The sequence below is a fragment of the Dreissena polymorpha genome, chromosome 3 (assembly GCF_020536995.1).
Source record: "Dreissena polymorpha isolate Duluth1 chromosome 3, UMN_Dpol_1.0, whole genome shotgun sequence".
Lineage (NCBI taxonomy): Eukaryota > Metazoa > Mollusca > Bivalvia > Myida > Dreissenidae > Dreissena > Dreissena polymorpha.
This window is the reverse complement of record NC_068357.1, coordinates 42,765,197-42,787,118: the sequence shown is the minus strand read 5'-3', so window position 1 is coordinate 42,787,118 and position 21,922 is coordinate 42,765,197. Positions and strand designations below refer to the sequence as shown.

The 21,922-nt window shown below is 37.7% G+C and overlaps 1 protein-coding gene across 1 annotated transcript; it reads left to right on the top strand.

Annotated features, from left to right (window-relative positions):
* The first annotated feature begins 5,130 nt into the window (after window positions 1–5,130).
* On the top strand, window positions 5,131–19,231 carry LOC127874519 (sodium-dependent phosphate transport protein 2B-like). The gene is made up of 9 exons (XM_052418878.1): window positions 5,131–5,499; window positions 7,378–7,431; window positions 13,855–13,915; window positions 14,355–14,486; window positions 14,686–14,832; window positions 14,940–15,131; window positions 16,374–16,492; window positions 17,820–17,988; window positions 18,096–19,231. Exons 1-9 carry the CDS (start codon window positions 5,446–5,448, stop codon window positions 19,046–19,048), a joined length of 1,881 nt encoding a protein of 626 aa, XP_052274838.1. The 5' UTR covers window positions 5,131–5,445; the 3' UTR covers window positions 19,049–19,231.
* The last annotated feature ends 2,691 nt before the right edge of the window (window positions 19,232–21,922 follow it).

Below are 21,922 nucleotides of genomic sequence, written 5' to 3'. Positions count from 1 at the left end.
GGTGAGGAAACAGTACTACTGAACATTAACCATGCTAAAAAAAACACTATATGCATCTTTTACGATTTAAAAACCTGAAAATTATAAAGCGTTGCAACGCGAAACGATTTAATAATTTAGCGAGTTCTGTTGTTGTCGTGATATTTTGTGACACCACGAGAATTGCATATATTAAGTATAAATACAACATTGATTGTATGAGCACCGATGGCCGAGTGGTCTAAACGTTAGACTTTTACTCCACGGGTCAGTGGTTCAAGCCTAGTTGAGGATTACTTTTTTCTTTCTTTAATTTTATTCTTGTTTTTAATTGAAGCTTTTAGCTTTAAATAATGACAAACTTAAATATCTACCAAAACGCCCCTTTAATGCTCACATCACTTTCTGTTTAAATAAATATACCCTTTTCACATTCCCGACATTTTTTTGTTTTGTAGAAGTTGAAGCTGACATTTCCTTAAGAGACACTCTCATGTTAAGTGGATAAAATATTCAATAAAATATCACAATGGTTGTGGTCTTTGTCGCATAAATTTGACAGTTGAAGTAACATTTATGTATAGTTTGATATATTGCAGAATCTTATTGTATAATACATAACATATTGAACGATCAAAACAAAGACACGCTTGATAATGTTACTGTGATCGATGATTGTGTGGTAATTGGAAAAAAAATCGTAATTAAAGATAATAAATGTTAATTGTAAATTGATCGTGGCTTATTTTATTCAAGGCTACATAATTAATGAACAAAAACAAGTAGATTGCAATGTGTGTACCTGCATTGAATGATTTTCTAACTATAATAGCTTAAAAAAACAAATTGCTAAAGTGATTTATCAGATATTTAAATATAAACATTATAATAATTTCTTGTTCGAGTTCCGCAAAGAAAGAGTAACACTAAGAAATATTGGGTATTTAATCATATAATACTATCGATTGTTTGTATTACCACTCCGTTAATGTACAGAGTTGAACAGCGCTAATTAAGTCCACAATTTCTGCGACTCACCATGATCCACGCATGTCAATCAAATCGAGTCAGACACAATGTCTTAGCATCCAAACCCAGTGTCGCTCGATTGGTCATTATCGGCTCGGTAACTACTTTTAAGACCCCGGGTCACTCTCTTATACTGCGTTTCATTACATTCACATGTTTGTTGAGGCACGAACGACAACTCTGCTAGGGGAAAGTGTCGTCCCTGATAAACCTGTGCGGACTGCACAGGCTAATCTGGGACGACACTTTAAGCACAAGCATTCAGCCCAGTTTTCTCAGAACGCGGCTCAAATAAGAAAAGTTTTCATCAAGAGCAATATGTTATACGTGCTGTCGTGTAATAAATAATTTATTTACTTTGAATTATACTTGATGCTGACGATGTTGCTTTAACAATTTATATGTAATAAGAAGAAATATTGTCTAGGAAGCGATCCCTGTAAATAACCCATTTAAGCCTAGTGGACTCTCTCATCCTTCTAAATTTGATCAATTTATTTCCAAAATTAGGTATGTCTAGTATAGTTATTTCTATATTTTGAATATTTCTTACAGAAATTCCTTAAAGCAAACAGCGCAGGCCCAGATGAGACGCCGCATTATGCGGCGTCTCATCTGGGTCTGCGCTGTTTGCTAAGGCCTTTTTTCTAGATGCTAGGCATTAAAAGGTAAAGTAAAAGTAAATCATGCAAAACACTTAAGTCTTACACTCTAAAGTAACCTCAAATCAGATAAACATATTAACTCAATCACTAATAATGCAAACCAAGCACTAGCATTTCTTGGCCGCAACCTAAAGATTAGCTCATCAAAAGTTAAAGTTCATGCTTACAAAGCAATAGGTAGGCCTAAACTAGAATATTCCTCCAGTGTCTGGGACCCACATACAAAACCTTAAATAAATCAACTGGAAAAGGTACAAAGGCGTGTATCCAAACCTTCGGAACAAACAAATATCACAACTCAAGCTCGGTAACAAATATGAATTGGCCCACTCTTGAAACACGCAGGACAAAATTCCATAAATCATGCTATATAAATTATCCACCACATAGTTGCCATCACTCCTCCATATGAGCCTTGTTCTGAGAAAACTGGGCTTAATGCATGTGCGTAAAGTGTCGTCCCAGATTAGCCTGTGCAGTCCGCACAGGCTAATCAGGGACGACACTTTCCGCTTTTATGGTATTTTTAGTTTCAATCAAGTCCCCTTACCGAAGTCATGTTTAGGCAGAAAGTATCGTCCCTGATTAGCCTGTGCGGACTTTCTTAATACATTTGAAATGTTTACATACAAGCTTTTGCTTTTGCACACGAATGAATGCGAATAAGTGCAAGATGTAATGCTCAGAAGATGCTTACACGTAAGTACACGTGTTTCTGTCAATTGACAAATCACGACCTTAGTTCTAGCGTGATAGACGAAGCAATCCATCTTATAACATGAATACCAGTATTGTAACGTGCAGTTGCCCGAGGCTGATACGATTAACATGTCTATTAATTGCGATATCCCCAAAAAAGTTCTTAAAAGAATTTTAATGTACCATATGTTAATTAAAGATTGACCCTCCGCGAAAATACACCGAGCGCGTTATACGATATTGAAAATATTATTGAAAATAATGTTACGGTTCAAGTTAAGTGTGCCGTATGTATGACGAAAGGAAACAAATTGTCACGGTTATGTTTACGATAGCTTTACTATTTTCTAAGCCATACGTACCGTTGAAGTATTGTCGTGTGATATTACCGTCTGACATCTATGTCATACAGTGTCGTATTGCAAAAAAGTACGACAATTATGATCGTATAGTAGCATCGTGGTTATCCTAGACGATCCTATGCGAAAAAAGACGCCGCGTTCTTCTACGGTCTGTTGCAATTAAAAAAATAAAAGTGATAGTATGTCGGGCTGTTTTGATATTATTCGGACCAAGTCATTATTGGCATGAATACCATCGATAGAAATGTGACACGATCGCAACCACAGTTGCATCGTGTCGTACCGAGGCGTTTGTATGGTAAATACAAGTACAAGAACGCGCAGATCGAGGAACCCAATCCCGATCGTGTCGTACATATATAATCAAAGTCGACTTATTCGAAACGCTCCAAAGGACCGTATGTAATGAAGTGGTGATCAGACCATGTCCGATCGTTGTAAAACCGTATGTAATGAAGTGGTGATCATACCATGTCCGATCGTTGTAGCTGTTGTTGTCAAATCGTTAACTGACTGCACTCGGGTAAACAATAGGGTGTCATAACTTATTGACACGCATCAGGTAAACAATAGGGTTTCATTACTTATTGACACGCATCATGTAAACAATAGGGTATCATAACTTATTGACACGCATCATGTAAACAATAGGGTATCATAACTTATTGACACGCATCATGTAAACAATAGGGTATAATAACTTATTGCCACGCATCGGGTAAACAATAGGCTATCATAACTTATTGACACGCATCGGGTAAACAATAGGCTATCATTACTTATTGACACGCATCGGGTAAACAATAGGCTATCATAACTTATTGACACGCATCGGGTAAACAATAGGCTATCATAACTTATTGACACGCATCGGATAAACAATAGGCTATCATAACTTATTGACACGCATCGGGTAAACAATAGGGTATCATATTTTATTGACACGCATTGGGTAAACAATAGGGTATCATAACTTTTTGACACGCATCGGGTAAACAATAGGCTATCATAACTGATTGACACGCATGATGTCGTTTCTAAGCCTTGAATTTCAGAAAAATACCACGATCAGTTACGTGTCACCAATTGTGGACACAAGTTACCTAGCAAACGACACGAAAAACACCACGATCAGTTACGTGTCGCCAATCGTGGACAGTAGTTACAGCGAGTTGCCATCTGGAAAGCAATTCGTTGATAGTCATTTACTTCAATGACATTCTTCAGTCAGCAAACGAGCGTTCAAGGTTGCGGTTATTATATTTTATTTGAGATCAAAGTGTAAGCTGTATAGTATTTGTCATATGGCGCATGTGTATCAGACCATATACGATAAGTATTCATCCTCATGAAAACGCATGTCCATCACGAATGACACTTTACTGTGACACATTCGTATGATTCTTCTAACCACGACGAGCATGGGCCGTGTTGGCCTTATTCCATTATTCAAATGAACTATTGTACAATTTTTGAATTAACTATATATCCTCATAGATAGCGACAAAGACAAGAACGATCAGTATTCAGACACAATTGAGGCTATAGATGAGGGCGGTGAATTCCTTTTTGACAAGAGTCTGACACGCCTTCGTCTGCATTTACATTAAATGCAAACACTGGATCTAAAAGGCACCAGTAAAAAATCAAGAATAAAATAAAAAATAAAAGTTACCCTAAACAAGGCTCGAACTACTGACCCCTGGCGTAAAATTCTACCTCTTAAACCACTCGGTCATCCGTGCTGTTACAATTATTGATGTATTTTTATATATTTTTTTCTTTATATAAGAAATCCTCGTGGTTATACAAAATGTAACGACAACATCAGAACTCTCCAAATTATTCAATCGTTTCGCGTTGCAGCGCTTGATAATTTTCAGGTTTTTTAATCATCAAAAGATGCATATAATGGCTACTATAGAGCATGGTAAAGATTAAGTATTATTGCTCCTCTAATACAAATATCATAACTAAAACGAAAATTTGCGAATGTGAAACCATTTTTTTTTCGTAAATTTACCCAAACGTGAAAAGGCCTCTTTAAGAGAATACCAGAGGTCACAGTTAATAGCGCACATTTTTCATAATGAGCTCGATTTCATAGTTTTCTAACATTTGATTAATCTTCTGTTCCTAGCCAACCAATAAATCCATTGCTTATTATCATCAAGCCAAACAGGTTGACGAAAATTATATAATAATAATTTCTTAAACTTAATATTTTGTCCTTAGAAACGTTGGAGCACTTGCCCATTGCTAGAAACCAGGATACATATGGGATAAACTTTAATTGTGAATACAGCTGTATACTAGTAAGTCAGATATAAACAATGAAACTAACCGGTAAAATTCTTGGCGTGTTACTTGGATGCATGACTTCGATGATTCAAAATTGTTTATTGAAGAAAATGGTAAAATTTACCAGAAAGGTTCACCATACAAAACATCGTTCAATTATTGCAACTTCATATGCCAAACTGTCATCTGCTGTCATCATTGCGAACATTAATTTTCGGCCCTTACTCATTTAACGTCGTTTTGTCTTATAATTAGATGACAATTGAACCATAACGTTATTCGGCCTTCGCTTTCCACTTACATAGCGTCTGAAAACGCGAGTTACGGTTTTATACCTTCTGCGATGTTGTACTTAATTTGAAATGCGAAACGTTGGATATTAAGTGCGATTGTGCTGTTGCATTAAAATCATGCTTAATAAAACAACTTCACGGCAAGAAATTTTGGATAACTCTTTAAATGTGGTAAATATATTCACATTATATTTAAAGTACAACAGTATATTCTTTAAATTTTATAGCAAATTTTATATAAAGATGCTTTTTGCTAATTATATCATCGAATAACAATGCTATTAGAATATTGTGTTATTGAAATATTCGAATATTCGATAGAATGGTTTTCAATATGTATGAATGTTCAAAATCCGAAAGTACGTTTTTTATTGTTACTACAGATGCTACAAATATGTTATAAGAAAAGATACAAAATACACGTATATATACCCAGGGTACGGAAAATATACTAACACGTACTCGGACAATTAAGATTGTACCCGAGTTTTATTCCCGCCTAAAATCCGATGTCGTGAAACGCGCTACGGAATACGAAATGAAATTATCTTTGATAAAAAGCTTCCTCACCTTGCTTTTTTGAGCAGGAGTTTCGATAATGTAGAAGCCATTTTACAGAATATTGACATAAATGTGAACATACTTAGTTTGAAAGAACGACAAATTAGCTTTAGAATTCCCGGGGAACGAGACAAGTCGGACGTTTGTCCCTTCGTTGCTTTGACAACCTGGATAGTCGCTCCTACAGTATTTTACAGTAAAATAAGCAAACGTCCGCTTTGTTAAAATAAGCGTAGGGTTGATTGTCCGTTGGAGCGATTTTTCGGATACCACTCGAGAACTCTAAGTGACATTAAATGTTTCTAACACGCGCATAATAGTGACACGTGCTTCAATGAACTGAAACCCGTATTTACATATAATAAAGAGTGAATATTCGAATAGCAAACAAGTATTTAAATAGTTGTTTATTTATCGAATATTCTAATAGTCGTTACCATCCCAACGCTTTTCATATATAGTTTATGCCAATCTAGTTTCCCTTTTAGTTGCATTTAATAGTTTCCTGTACGGCAATAGTCTTATCGCTGGAATGGAATCGGCAAGAATCGAACGATGCCCGCCAGACATCTGTTGCCCGGGGCAGTGAAAAAAATACCTAAAATGAACGGCGAGCGGCCGATGTTGTTTAGCGTAGTCTGTTAAGTGTTTAGTCTGTCGGGCATTGCCCCGTAGTCGCGAGGATGCTTAATTGATGTGGAAGTGGTGGTGTGAGTGTTCTAGACCTTAAAAGAAATGCATATTTAAACTCTGCTAGCTTTAAAACAGAAAACACCAACCAAATGCGGTCAATATGGTTATTGGTTCGACTATGGAAGCGTTCTTTAGATCTCTCGTAGAGATATCATGTACGGATTCAACACAGGATACCGACTCAGGGGCGGTTCTATAAGTTTTAGGCTTTAGATTGACGCGAGCTTTTCTAAATATGTTTAAACTAAATTACTTACTTCTGCAGACATTATTTCGTGCATTTAAACACATTTAATATATTTTTTATTTAGGTAGGTGTTTGCCGAGTTGAGCACTTGTAGTATACGCAATAAAAACTTATTTAACGGCATGTTAAAAGGTTTTTGAATGTTTTTGAATGTTTTGTTCTCTAATTGTTTGCATCAAAGTAAGCCTCCGACGAATTCAAGCAAAACGAATCATGTGACAGACTTAGATAACTTACGTATCTACTTCCTTAGACATGATATTACGAACAACAAAATAACCTTTAAAAATTAACTTCCACATTTCACTTCTCCTTTTTATTGAAGCTTTCGATTACGTAATAGGGAGTTCGATTTTTAACGATTTTACTGACATTTATAATTGCTTCTAACAAACAATATTCCTAAAAAAAATACCTGTAGTATATTATTACTATCAGCATCAATATTAATTAAAATTGCCGTTGAAATGATTCTTTAGAAGTGTAACTTGTTAAAGAATAAAAGACAATGTGTATGTAATTTTGCAAATGCGCTGATTTCATTGTAGGAAAATGGAGGCGTCGATAATCCGGCGTATGAAAATGAGGAAAAACGAACGGAGGTACGTACACCCTTTTATCATCATCATTATCATCATCATCATCATCATCATCATCATCATCATCATCATCATCATCATCATCATCATCATCATCATCATCATCATCATCATCATCATCGTCGTCGTCGTCGTCAACATCATCATCACCACCACCATCAACATCATCATCATCATCATCATCACCACCACCATCATCATAATCGTCGGCATCGTCGGAGTCGTCATCATTATCGTCATTTTCATCGTGATAATCATCGTAATCATCATCGTCATCATCGTCGTCGTCGTCTTCGTCGTCGTCATCGTCGTCATCATCATCATCATCATCATCATCATCATCATCATCATCATCATCATCATCATCATCATCATCATCATCATCATCATCATCATCATCATCATCATCATCATCATCATCATCATCACCACCACCATCATCATCATCATCATCATCATCATCATCATCATCATCATCATCATCATCATCATCAACATAATCATCATCATCATCCTCATCCTCCTCCTCATCATCATCATCGTCGTCGTCGTCGTCATCCTCTTCATCCTCATCCTCATCCTCATCCTCATCCTCATCATCATCATCATCATCATCATCATCATCATCATCATCATCATCATCATCATCGTCGTCATCGTCGTCATCATCATCATCATTATCATCATCATCATCATCATCATCATCATCATCATCATCATCATCATCATCATCATCATCATCATCATAATCATCATCATCATCATTATCATCGTCTTCGTCATCGTCGTCATCATCACCACAACCATCAATATCATCATCATCATCACCACCACCATCATCATTATCATCGTCTTCGTCGGAGTCGTAATCATCATCGTCATTTTCATCGTTATAATCATCGTCATCATCGTCGTCGTCTTCGTCGTCGTCATCGTCGTCATCATCATTATCATCATCATCATTATCATCATCATTATCATCATCATCATCATCATCATCATCATCATCATCATCATCATCATCATCATCATCATCATCATCATCATCATTATCATCATCATCATCATCATCATCATCATCATCATCATCATCATCATCATCATCATAATCGTCATCGTCATCGTCATCATCATCATCGTCATCATCATCATCATCATCATCATCATCATCATCATCATCATCATCATCATCATCATAATCATCATCATCGTCGTCCTCGTCCTCGTCGTCGTCATCGTCGTTGTCATCATCGTCATCATCATCGTCATCATCGTCATCATCGTAATCGTCGTATATTTGCCGTAACATCGTTGACTGTTAATCGTTTTATAAAAGTGTTTTGCCAGATTGCTGACTATTCATCGTTGTATGTACACTTTTCGATTGTTGACTATTCAGCGGTGTATCTTGTTTACAAAAACAATACTAAAACACTTATATAGCGCAAAAATATTTGCCGATATTCAATTGCGCTGTACACAGTTCTACAACAAACAAAGCAAATTTAGAACAGAAAACGCAAAAACAAATACGCGCCTGATGGATATTTTTGGACAAACTTTTTCAGCGCAGCAATTTACATAGTGCATATCACGGGACCTGCGCTAGAGCCCTGGGGAACACCGTAAGAATGGATTCAGAATTTGAAGAAGAGAAATTCAGATCAGATCGCATAGATCTTTCAGTCAGATAACATTTTTAAAAATTAAGAGGAGTTTCTTCTATTTCATAATCAATTCGTAGCATTGATGTTATCATTTGTATGTCAATAGTATCGAAGGCGGCACTGAGATCCATCATAACTACTGTTTCTTGGTACTTATCATTCGCATTTACTCTCAGAATGCTATATATTCATCAGTTTATATGTTTTCTGTCAGATTGATTCATCTGTATATGTATGTTTGTTTTCAGATAACTGACTATTAATCGGTTTTTTGTATGTTGGTTGTCTTATTGATCGTTATATGTTTGTTTATTATCAGATGTATACATGTTTGCTGTGAGATGACCGATTATTTATCGAGGTCTATGTTTGTGATGTGAGATGGCTTATTATTAATCGAAACTATGTTTGCTTTATGATGGCTGATTATTCATCGAGGTCTATGTTTGATGTGAGATTGCTGATTATTCACAGATGTCAATGTTTGCTATAAGATGGCTGATTATTCATCGATGTCTATGCTTAATGCAAAAGCTGATTACTCATCGTAGTCTATGTTTGCTGTACGAGGAATGATTATTCATCGATGTCTACGCTTTCTGCAAGATAGCTGATTATTCATCGATGTCTATGTTTGCTGTTAGATGGCTGATTATTAGCCGATGTCTATATTTGCTGTGAGATGGCTGATTATTCATCGATGTCTATCGTTGCTGTTCGATGGCTGATAATTCATCGATGTCTATGTTTGCTGTAAGATGGCTGATTATTCATCGATGTCTATGTTTGCTGTAGGATGGCTGATTATTCATGGATGTGTATGTTTGATGTGAGATGGCTGATTATTCATCGATGTCTATATTTGCTGTGAGATTGTTGATTATTCATCGATGTTTATGTTTTCTGTAAGATGGCTGATTATTCATCGATGTCTATGTTTTCTGTTAGATGACTGATTATTCATCCATGTCTACGTTTGCTGTAAGATGGCTGATTATTCATCGATGTATATGTATGCTGTAAGATGGCTGATTATTCATCGATGTCTGTGTTAGCTGTTAGATGACTGATTATTCATCGATGTCTATGTTTGCTGTTAGATGGCTGATTATTCATCGATGTCTATGTTTTCTTTTAGATGACTGATTATTCATCCATGTCTACGTTTGCTGTAAGATGGCTGATTATTCATCGATGAATATGTATGCTGTAAGATGGCTGATTATTCATCGATGTCTTTGTTAGCTGTTAGATGACTGATTATACATGGATGCATATGTTTGCTGTGAAATTGCTTATTATTCATCGATGTCTATGTTTGCTGTAAGATGGCTGATTATTCATCGATGTCTATGCTTAATGCAATAGCTGATTACTCATCGAAGTCTATGTTTGCTGTAAGATGAATGAGTATTCATCGATGTCTACGCTTTCTGCAAGATAGCTGATTATTCATCGATGTCTATGTTTGCTGTTAGATGGCTGATTATTAACCGATGTCTATATTTGCTGTTAGATGGCTGATTATTCATCGATGTCTATCGTTGCTGTTCGATGGCTGATTATTCATCGATGTCTATGTTTGCTGTAAGATGGCTGATTATTCATCGATGTCTATGTTTGCTGTAAGATGGCTGATTATTCATGGATGTGTATGTTTGATGTGAGATGGCGGATTATTCATCGATGTCTATATGTGCTGTGAGATTGTTGATTATTCATCGATGTCAATGTTTTCTGTAAGATGGCTGATTACTCATCGATGTCTATGCTTGCTGCAAGATGGCTGATTAGTCATCGAGGTCTATGTTTGCTGTTAGATTGCTTATCATTCATCGATGTATATGTTTGCTATGAGATGACTGATTATTCATGGATGTCTATGTTTGCTGTGAGATGGCTGATTATTTATCGATGTCTACGTTTGCTGTAAGATGCATGATTATTCATCGATTTCTATGTTTTCTGTAAGATGGCTGATCATTCATCGAGGTCTATGTTTGCTGTAAGATGGCTGATTATTCATCGATATCTATGTTTGCTGTCAGATGACTGATTATTCATCGATGTCTTTGTTTGCTGTGAGATGGCTGATTATTCATCGATGTCTATGTTTTCTGTAAGATGGCTGATTATTAATCGATGTCTATGTTTTCTGTAAGATGACTGATTATTCATACATGTCTACGTTTGCGGTAAGATAGCTGATTATTCATCGATGTATATGTATGCTGTAAGATGGCTGATTATTCATCGATGTCTGTGTTAGCTGTTAGATGACTGATTATTCATCGATGTCTATGTTTTCTGTAAGATGGCTGATTATTCATCGATGTCTATTTTTTCTATTAGATGACTGATTATTCATCCATGTCTACGTTTGCTGAAAGATGGCTGATTATTCATGGATGTATATGTATGCTGTAAGATGGCTGATTATTCATCGATGTCTGTGTTAGCTGTTAGATGACTGATTATTCATGGATGTATATGTTTGCTGTGAGATTGCTTATTATTCATCGATGTCTATGTTTGCTGTAAGATGGCTGATTATTCATCGATGTCTATGCTTAATGCAATAGCTGATTACTCATCGAAGTCTATGTTTGCTGTAAGATGAATGATTATTCATCGATGTCTACGCTTTCTGCAAGATAGCTGATTATTCATCGATGTCTATGTTTGCTGTTAGATGGCTGATTATTAACCGATGTCTATATTTGCTGTGAGATGGCTGATTATTCATCGATGTCTATCGTTGCTGTTCGATGGCTGATTATTCATCGATGTCTATGTTTGCTGTAAGATGGCTGATTATTCATCGATGTCTATGTTTGCTGTAAGATGGCTGATTATTCATGGATGTGTATGTTTGATGTGAGATGGCTGATTATTCATCGATGTCTATATTTGCTGTGAGATTGTTGATTATTCATCGATGTCAATGTTTTCTGTAAGATGGCTGATTACTCATCGATGTCTATGCTTGCTGCAAGATGGCTGATTAGTCATCGAGGTCTATGTTTGCTGTTAGATTGCTTATCATTCATCGATGTATATGTTTGCTATGAGATGACTGATTATTCATGGATGTCTATGTTTGCTGTGAGATGGCTGATTATTTATCGATGTCTATGTTTGCTGTAAGATGCATGATTATTCATCGATGTCTATGTTTTCTGTAAGATGGCTGATCATTCATCGAGGTCTATGTTTGCTGTAAGATGGCTGATTATTCATCGATATCTATGTTTGCTGTCAGATGACTGATTATTCATGGATGTATATGTTTGCTGTGAGATTGCTGATTATTCATCGATGTCTATGTTTGCTGTAAGATGACTGATAATTCATCGATGTCTATGTTTGCTGTGAGATGGCTGATTTTTCCTCGATGTCTATGTTTGCTGTAAGATGGCTGATTATTTATCAAAGTCTATGTTTGCTGTAAGATGGCTGATTATTCATCGATGTCTATATTTGCTGTGAGATTGTTGAATATTCATCGATGTCAATGTTTTCTGTTAGATGGCTGATTACTCATCGATGTCCATGTTTGCTGTCAGATGGCTGATTATTCATCGATGTCTATGTTTGCTGTCAGATTGCTTATCATTCATCGATGTATATGTTTGCTATGAGATGACTGATTATTCATGGATGTCTATGTTTGCTATGAGATGGCTGATTGTTCATTGATGTCTATGTTTGCTGTGAGATGGCTGATTATTCATGGATGTGTATGTTTGATGTGAGATGGCTGATTATTCATCGATGTCTATATTTGCTGTGAGATTGTTGATTATTCATCGATGTCAATGTGTTCTATAAGATGGCTGATTACTCATCGATGTCTATGTTTGCTGTCAGATGGCTGATTATTCATCGATGTCTGTGTTTGCTGTTAGATTGCTTATCATATATCGATGTATATGTTTGCTATGAGATGACTGATTTTTCATGGATGTCTATGTTTGTTATGAGATGGCTGATTATTCATCGATGTCTATGTTTGCTGTGAGCTGGCTGATTGTTTATCGATGTCTATGTTTGCTGTAAGATGGCTGATTATTCATCTTATTCATCGATGTCTATTTTTTCTGTAAGATGGCTGATCATTCATCGAGGTTTATGCTTGCTGTAAGATGGCTGATTATTCTTCGATATCTATTTTTGCTGTTAGATGACTGATTATTTATCGATGTCTATGTTTGCTGTGAGATGGCTGATAATTCATCGATGTCTATGTTTTCTGTAAGATGGCTGATTATTCATCGATGTCTATGTTTTCTGTTAGATGACTGATTATTCATCCATGTCTACGTTTGCTGTAAGATGGCTGATTATTCATCGATGTCTGTGTTAGCTGTTAGATGGCTGATTATTCATGGATGTACATGTATATGTTTGCTGTGAGATTGCTTATTATTCATCGATGTCTATGTTTGCTGTAAGATGGCTGATTATTCATCGTTATCTGTGTTAGCTGTTTGATGGCTGATTATTCATGGCTGTATATGTTTGCTGTGAGATTGCTGATTTTACATCGATGTCTATGTTTGCTGTAAGATAACTGATTATTCCTCGATGTCTATGTTTGCTGTGAGATGGCTGATTATTCCTCGATGCCTATGTTTGCTGTAAGATGGCTGATTGTTTATCAATGTCTATGTTTGCTGTAAAGTGGCTGATTATTGATCGATGTCTATGTTTGCAGTGAGATGGCTGATTATTCATCGATGTCTATATTTGCTTTCAGGTTGCCGAGGAAGACGTGTGGGCGCTTCCAGAACTCCAGGTAGACTTCACACCCTGGTCACGTGAGTAGTACGTTCCAATAGTGACTCACCAAACTTTTCTTCCTAATATATGTTACGATCAGTGTTTACATTTTACGTTATATAGTAAACAGTTTGAACAACCACTAGCTACTGGGTGTAATGCAGTGTTCCATTTGGAAACAAAAATCACTGTCAGAACAAAAAACTATTGAACAGCGTATTCTTCATTCGTTATCGGTTCTTATGATTGTGGCCATCTAAAAGCATTAATAATTGAAGCCAACAGTGATTTGTTTTTATCAATGATAACACGTTGTCATATTAATGCATTCACCGTTTACAACTCGTCTCGAATGATAGATCAAACTTACCTTGATACCAGCTCCTATAACTAGACCCATTTTAGCCTTTATTGAGACAAGAATAAGACGATCCGATCAATACCGTGTTTTAACGTCTGCACGAATTCTCTCCGCAGAGTTGACGGTCAGGGAGAAGATTGTGCGCGTGCTGTGGCACTACATCGGCAAGATCGTCCTTCTGCTGGGTTTCCTCTATCTCTTCATCTGCTCGCTCAGTTTTCTTGGAGACGCATTCAATCTTCTTGGCGGTAGGTGGCGCGCTTGAAATCACCGTCGTGCACTATACGGAATTCGGACCGGGAATCAGTCGTAACTAGCATTTGGATAGTTTGATATATTCTCCATGCGACTTCAGATTCTGTAATTAAGCAGTCATTTCGCGAATTGAAATAGTATCCCGGTATTTTGACCTATGTTGTAAATATGTTATGTTACGATGTGATGCAGGTAAAACTGCCGGTAAAGCGTTCTCCGAGAACAAGATCCTTGCGAACCCTGTGGCGGGCCTGATGATCGGCGTGCTGGCCACGGTGCTACTACAGAGCTCTTCCACCACCACCTCCATCGTCGTTAGCATGGTCGGCGGTGGGGAATGTAAGTCATTGTATACTGGGAGTGTCCTGTTTTCGTAGATGTTCGTATGCGTCTGTATTCCGTCTGTGATTATCGTGTTATATAAAATATCACGCCGGCTGTTTCAGTGCTCACCGTCCCACTGGCCATTCCAATTATCATGGGTGCAAACATTGGAACTTCCATCACCAACACCATCGTCTCTCTCGGACAGATTGCTAATAAGAACGACTTCCGACGCGCATTCGCTGGTGCAACCGTGCACGACGTGTTTAACTGGCTAACAGTGCTGGTGCTGCTGCCGCTTGAGGTCGTCACAGGTAGCGAGTGGGGAGGAGGAGGGTGGGGAGGGTCCACTAGAAAAGGAAAGGGAGTGGGGAGGAGGAGGGCGGGGAGAGTGGGGGGTCAAATATGATAGGCAAGGGAATGGAGAGGAAGAGAGTGGAGTATGGTCCACTACGACAGCCAAGGGAGTGGGGATGAGAGAGATGGAGGGTCCTCTTAGACAACCAATGGAATGGGAGGAGGAGGTTGGGGAAGGATGCACTACGACAACCAAGGGAATTCTGAGGAAGGTGGGGATGGTCCACTACGACAGCCATGGGAATGGGAAGGAAAAAGGTGGAGTAGGGTGCACTGCGACAGCCAAAGGAATGGGGAGGAAGAAGGTGGGAGAGGGTCCTCTACTGGGAGGGTCCAAGCCAAGAAATAGGGAGGAAGAGGGTGGAGTAGGGTCCACTACGACAGCCATTGGAATGGGGAGGAAGAATGTGGAGAGGGTTCTCTACGACAGCTAAGGGAATGGGGAGGAGAAGGGTGGGGGAGGGTCCACTTCGAAAGCAATTGCAATGGGAAGAAACAAGGTAAGAGAGGGTCCACTACGACAACCTAGTGAGTGAGGAGGAAGAGGGTGTGGGAAGGTTCACTCGACAGCCAATGCAATGGGGAGGGTCGGTTACGATAGCAAAGTCCCTGGTCATAGTACGCTATCCATGTTATCTTCGCATGCATTAAACAACGCCACCACAGTTAACTGGTACTCAGTTGAGCCATAGGACATTAATTTTACAGACTCACAAAGCGTATATTGTTAAACGTTTGCGAAAACGCATTCGTGTGTTGTACCTTGCAGATGCATGTGTGTGCATTCAATGTTTTGACATCTAATTTATTCAAAACCACTGATGTACATTTTAGTATGTGTCGCCATAAAACATTAACTGTTATGAAACCACGACTTTCCAGTTAACTCGTGACGTGAGTCAACTGTGTTCTAAATGGGCCGTGCTCTGTGAAAGAGGGGTTGAATGCATGTGCGTTAAGTGCCGCCCCAGATTAGCCTGTGCAGTTCACACAGGACAACACTGTCCGCTTTTATGATATATTTCGTTTATGAAAAGTCTATTCTTAGCAAAAAAAACCACAAGTTTAGGTGGAAAGTGTCGTTCCTGATTAGCATGTGCGGACTGCACAGGCTAATCTATAACGACAGTTTACACACATGCATTAAACGCCCTTTTCAAAGAGCACGGTCCAAATATAAGTGCGTACATGACTTGCAGGTTACTTGGAGAAGGTGACCAATGTGATAGTGGATTCGATGGATCTTCAGACCAATATGGGCGGAAAAAGGGATTTTCTTAATGTCGTCACGAAACCATTTACATCTCTAATTATTCAGGTAAGGTGTTTCTCCAATAATAATGAAAAAACGCGATTTATTTCGGCAACATATCGGAACAACTCTAATTAATTACCGTTATAATTTAACAAGCTGAATCATGAAGGTTTGACCTTTGAACTTGGGGTGCAACCTTTACATTTGGATACACGATTTTCGAGTGAAAGATTTGCGGTAAATTGTTTATAATTTTGTACGATGAACGGTTAAGTTACAATCATGAATAAAATTGTTAATCAGACCTTGAAGTGCGACGTCTCAAGAGGTCGCAGTGGTGTAGTGGATATGGTGTCCGGAGGTCAGGGGTTTAATCCCGACTGTGGGGGCGTTCTTTATATTTGCCCCATGGACACCAAGTTCTGGTTGTAGTCAAGGAAACGGACTCGAGAGCTTTAGGCTTTCAATGCAATCGAGTTGAAACAAATAGGTTTAAACTAAAATACGACGTTGACCTTTGAACTTGGATACAGGTTGTACAGGCGACACGCAATATGCACATGGTGGACATTTGTTGTAAGCAATTGTTGATGAAGACTCTCTGGACGAGCTGTATGATGCTCGTACAAAGGTGACTTTGCAGCTAGATTGATCTAGTGTCTACATTGTGAACACGTGCGGTTAATTATTTTTAGATTTCATAATGAATAATTACGGTTCGGTCTGGGCTAATTGTTGTTTGTCAAATTGAAGCAAGCGAAACATTAACTTTTGAGGTAAAAACGGCTGTTACACGGTACACGCCGTCTCCACAGTGTTTTGACAGATAAATGGAACAAAATAATGATAAAATTACACTCCGGGCAATATCATGGTAAAGTTACAAAATGTAACATTGGACCTATAAGTGTGACCTATAAGTGTGACCTTGATGTTGGGAGATGTTCCTTTGTTTAAGTTATTCAAAAAACACATGACGACTAGCAAAGCACTAGTCCAAACAAGCTCGGACGGACACCCACAGACACGCTTTAACTATTGTGACTGATAAATAGAACTTTCCACAATCGAGCTCGAGAACAACTCTAGTTCCTGTTGAAACCATTATGAAATTGTGACCTAATGTTTAGAGATTGGTTATGTCGTTCAGAGAAGATATATAAAAAATCGTTTGATATTTCGCTTTTAAATATGGTGGAGTATTAGACTAAACTTATAATCCTTTTCTAGTTCCTGCTATTATGTAGACATATATGCTATTAAATACCTTCTTAAATTTATGCGTCATGTAAGTCTTGAATATTCACTAACATGTAAATAAAGCAACAATGTTTCCTCAATATTTACCGCACTAGTGCAATTGTTTGGATAATTCGATGAAATATTTTAGATTGAAAAAGACGTGATTAAAAACATCGCTACGGGAAAAATAAGCGCCGACAAGACCATGTCCATCATAAAGCACGTGTGCTGTGACAAGGTCAAGAACGCAACCACGGTGCTTGTCAATGGGACACTGGTGAAACAGGTCAAGGAGGTCAAGGTCAACTGTGGATATTGTAAGTAAAATTTGCTACGAAAGTACGATTTGCTAGATTTACATAATAAAAATAATGGGATATGCATGTTCGCAAATAAAAACATAAATATCGTGTTTTTGCTGCAGGTACATTTATGTTTGAGTACGTGTCACGTGACGGTGGTTGGTCGGACGCCGCGGTTGGCGGCGTGTTGCTGCTGGTATCCCTCGTTATCCTGTGTTCGTGCCTCATCGGCATCGTCAAGTGCCTTCACTCGCTTCTACGAGGACAAATGGCGCACGTGATCCGGAAGTTCATCAATGCGGATTTCCCCGGCCATTGTGGATACTTCACAGGGTACCTTGCCATTTTGGTAGGCGCTGGCATGACGATGCTGGTACAGTCCAGCTCAGTGTTTACGAGCTCCCTGACTCCCCTGGTCGGCATCGGAGTGCTGTCAGTTGAAAGGATGTATCCTCTGACTCTGGGATCCAATATTGGCACAACTGCAACAAGTATTCTTGCCGCATTCGCCCAGGACCCTAAAAAGATCAGAAACTCCCTGCAGATAGCATTATGTCATCTTTTCTTCAACATCAGTGGCACTATAATATTCTATCCACTACCATTTTTCCGGCCCCCAATAGGCGTTGCAAAATTCTTGGGTAACCAGACAGCTAAGTACCGGTGGTTTGCTGTTGCCTACTTAATTTGTGCGTTCTTCTTGTTTCCGGCGGCGTTATTCGGTTTGTCCGTCGTATCGTGGATTGCCTTAGCGGCCGTACTCATCCCTATAGCATTGCTTATATTGACGATTGGAGCTATAAAAATAGTTCAGCATCGATGTCCTACATCACTTCCACCAAAGTTGCGTACCTGGATGTGGTTGCCAGTGTACTGCCGGTCACTAGAGCCATATGATCGCGGCCTGTTTCGGCTCACCGGAAACTGTTACTTCTGCCGGAAGGTTGGTTGCTGCAAGGCGTTTGCTGATCAGCCCGCGGAGGAAACGGCGAGGCTCGAGGTGGAACTCGACCTATCCACTTCCGCCGACACCACGGTAAAGCAGTCTGACAACGGCATGTCAAGTCGTTTATGAGCAGACAGACACCCGTTGTCATATTCCGTAAGATTTGAAGATACGATTTAATGTTTAAGACATTTGTGCATTGTTATGTGTACTAGTGAAACATGTGTATACAGTTTTTAAACCAGTGATTTGTCGAATTTTGTTTGAGGAGGGCTTTGCAAGATATTAAATGTCAGGCTATAAGGAAGGGTACTGAAGACTTTCTTATTAAATGACTTTTTGTAAAATAAGCATTTAAGGGACCGTCAACTACGAATGACGAAAAAAGAAAAGTAATAAAATACCTTTTTTTTACAATTATCAGTTTATATTGATTAAAATTTCACGACTGGTATATTACATTACTTGAAACAAAAAGTTCATATTTTCAGTATATTCAGTCATGAAATAGGTGACAAAACGATATACACACCATAAATAACGCAAGTAGATTGATCATTTTATATATGTTAAATATAAACAATTCACTACGCATGCACAATTTGCATTCCTGGGTTTACTACGTGACGATGATGATTAATCTCCTTGCGTTATTTATAGTTAACGGGTAGTTACCTGGTACCTGTACCCAGCAAAATTTATTACCGAATATACTGACAATATGAAAACTAAAAAAAAATTAAAGTAATTTATATACCAGTCGTGATATTTTAATCAATATAAACTAATAATTGTAAAAAAATACGGTATTATAGAACTTTTTTTTTTTCGTCATTCGTGGTTGACGGTCCCTTTAACAATTAACTGGCGCACGAAGGCACAGAAGAAAGACACATAAAAACTCAACACGATCGTCTGCGTTTCCACCTATGGACAAATAAAGTCAATACGAAACACAGATCTTGATCTACGTCTAACAGTTTGGATTGGAGCAAGAATGAGCCAAATATATTAACATAATTATTAACACAATGGTATTATACAAGTATGTTTGGTATATATACGCACAAAGACATGCGAACCAATACGTTAATCTAAGACAACAATAGTGTAGTGTACATTCATATAAGACCAAACATCAACCACAAAATGTATTCATAAATATATACAGATGACAAACACAGCATGTTGTTAAACAATAAATGTTGTTAATATTTTATGGCGTTGATGTGAGTTTGTGTCGGTGAAAGTAAATCTGTTACATAATTGAGATCTAGCGGATTGTTGTGTGCAGTCTGAATGCAGATTGCTCTAACGTCTAGTACGGGCTGGCAGATAAAACACATACAAACTATGTGAACATGAAATAAAAAACATTAAAGGCAAACGGAAAACGCGAAACAGCAATACATATACATGTATTCCGTAATATTTTTTATTCGGGCGTTTTCCGAACAGACAAGTTTTAGTGGTTCAGCGTGTGCAGTTATGGGACTGAATTATTTATAGTATAGTTAATCATTTCGACCGTGCTAAAATTATGTGTCAAGTGTATGCAATTATTCGTATTAAATCAATACAGAATGATGTTCATCTTTCTTATCTATATTGGATTAAATTATTAAATGATTGTAATCTTTAAATTGCTGTTAATGGTAACAATCCGCACACAGGTGCATGGTTCAGCTCGGTGAGTGTCATGCTTGTGTCACTATTATTGGTTAAAGCCCCACACTAAGTTCACTTTCAGTCCTGAGTTAACATTTGGGCAGTGCTTTGTGAAAAGGGGTTTTAATACATGTGCGTAAAGTGTCGTCCCAGATTAGCCTGTGTAGTCCGCACAGGCTGATCAGCGACAACACCTTCCGCCTAAACTTAATTTTTGCTAAGAAGAGACTATCTTTAAACAAAAAAAACAACAATAAAAGTGGATTGCACCGGCGTAGCCCCAAGGCTATAGTAATGATACCAATTTCTGAGCCTATCCGAATTGGCTGGCTGCCAAAAAACCAAATTCCCGAAATTCCGATTTACCACTTAATTCATGCGCAATAAAAGTAGTTCTTCTCAATAATCCGCCTTATAAATACAGAACATCACTATATAACATGACAGTGTCATAAAAAGGGTAAACAAATATTATGGAAGAAAAATTTCTAAGCATTGGATTACGACATAGTTTTTATTGTTTACATATTCATGCGAAAATAAGTTCCTCACTTGACGGTCTAGGCCGAAAAGATACGAGTGTTTACGGAGACAGTAAGAAGTTTTTTTTCTGAGACATTTTTTGAAGACCTTATTTGGTATTTATCAGCACATTTTAAAATATTGTTATTTTATTTTGCGTTAACAACATATTCCAGAAAAAAGAAAATGAAAAATAAACAAATATTCACGATCATTCTCTGAAATAGACGAAGTAACCGGATATGGTATTTAACTGCGCAGATCGAGCGCGCAAATCATAGGTTACAGTATACTAAATAACCGTTTCATGGGCTGTACTCTCTAAAAAAATATCATAGTTGATTCGAAGGCATGCTGCCCACTTTAAACTATTGTTCTAGCTTTATCTTCTGGAGAAAGTAGTAGGGCGTGAATTGGGGCTCACTACTAAATCCCTGAAATATGATAAACATAGAGACTATAGTAAAATATTGCACTGAAAAAAGTTACATTCAACTAAAAAACGGCGGGAAAAAAGTTTCAAGCACAGTCGATTTTGACTTTTGACAAGTTCTTTCTTGGTTCCAACATGACATATCTTTTTTATTGTACAAATCGACTCTGCTTAGAATGGCCTTTAAGAAAAGGTATGGTTATGGGGGTCTCTATGTGCGAAATATTGCATTTATTTTCGCTTATTAAATTATATATTGAAACTATTTAGTATATTGTGACCATCAGGCGCGAAAAGTTCTACGTGAGACAAAGCACACAATCTGTACACCGTTCTTTATCAGGGTTAGTGGATTTTCTTTTGTATGCACATTACAAAGG

Excerpts from the sequence above, each read along its gene's own strand:
- LOC127874519 (XM_052418878.1), top strand. The coding sequence starts at position 5,446 with ATGCTTAATAAAACAACTTCACGGCAAGAAATTTTGGATAACTCTTTA. Across the intron at positions 5,500-7,377 it reads TGGATAACTCTTTAAATGTG|GAAAATGGAGGCGTCGATAA; the intron begins GTAAATATATTC and ends ATTTCATTGTAG. Across the intron at positions 14,833-14,939 it reads CATGGTCGGCGGTGGGGAAT|TGCTCACCGTCCCACTGGCC; the intron begins GTAAGTCATTGT and ends CGGCTGTTTCAG.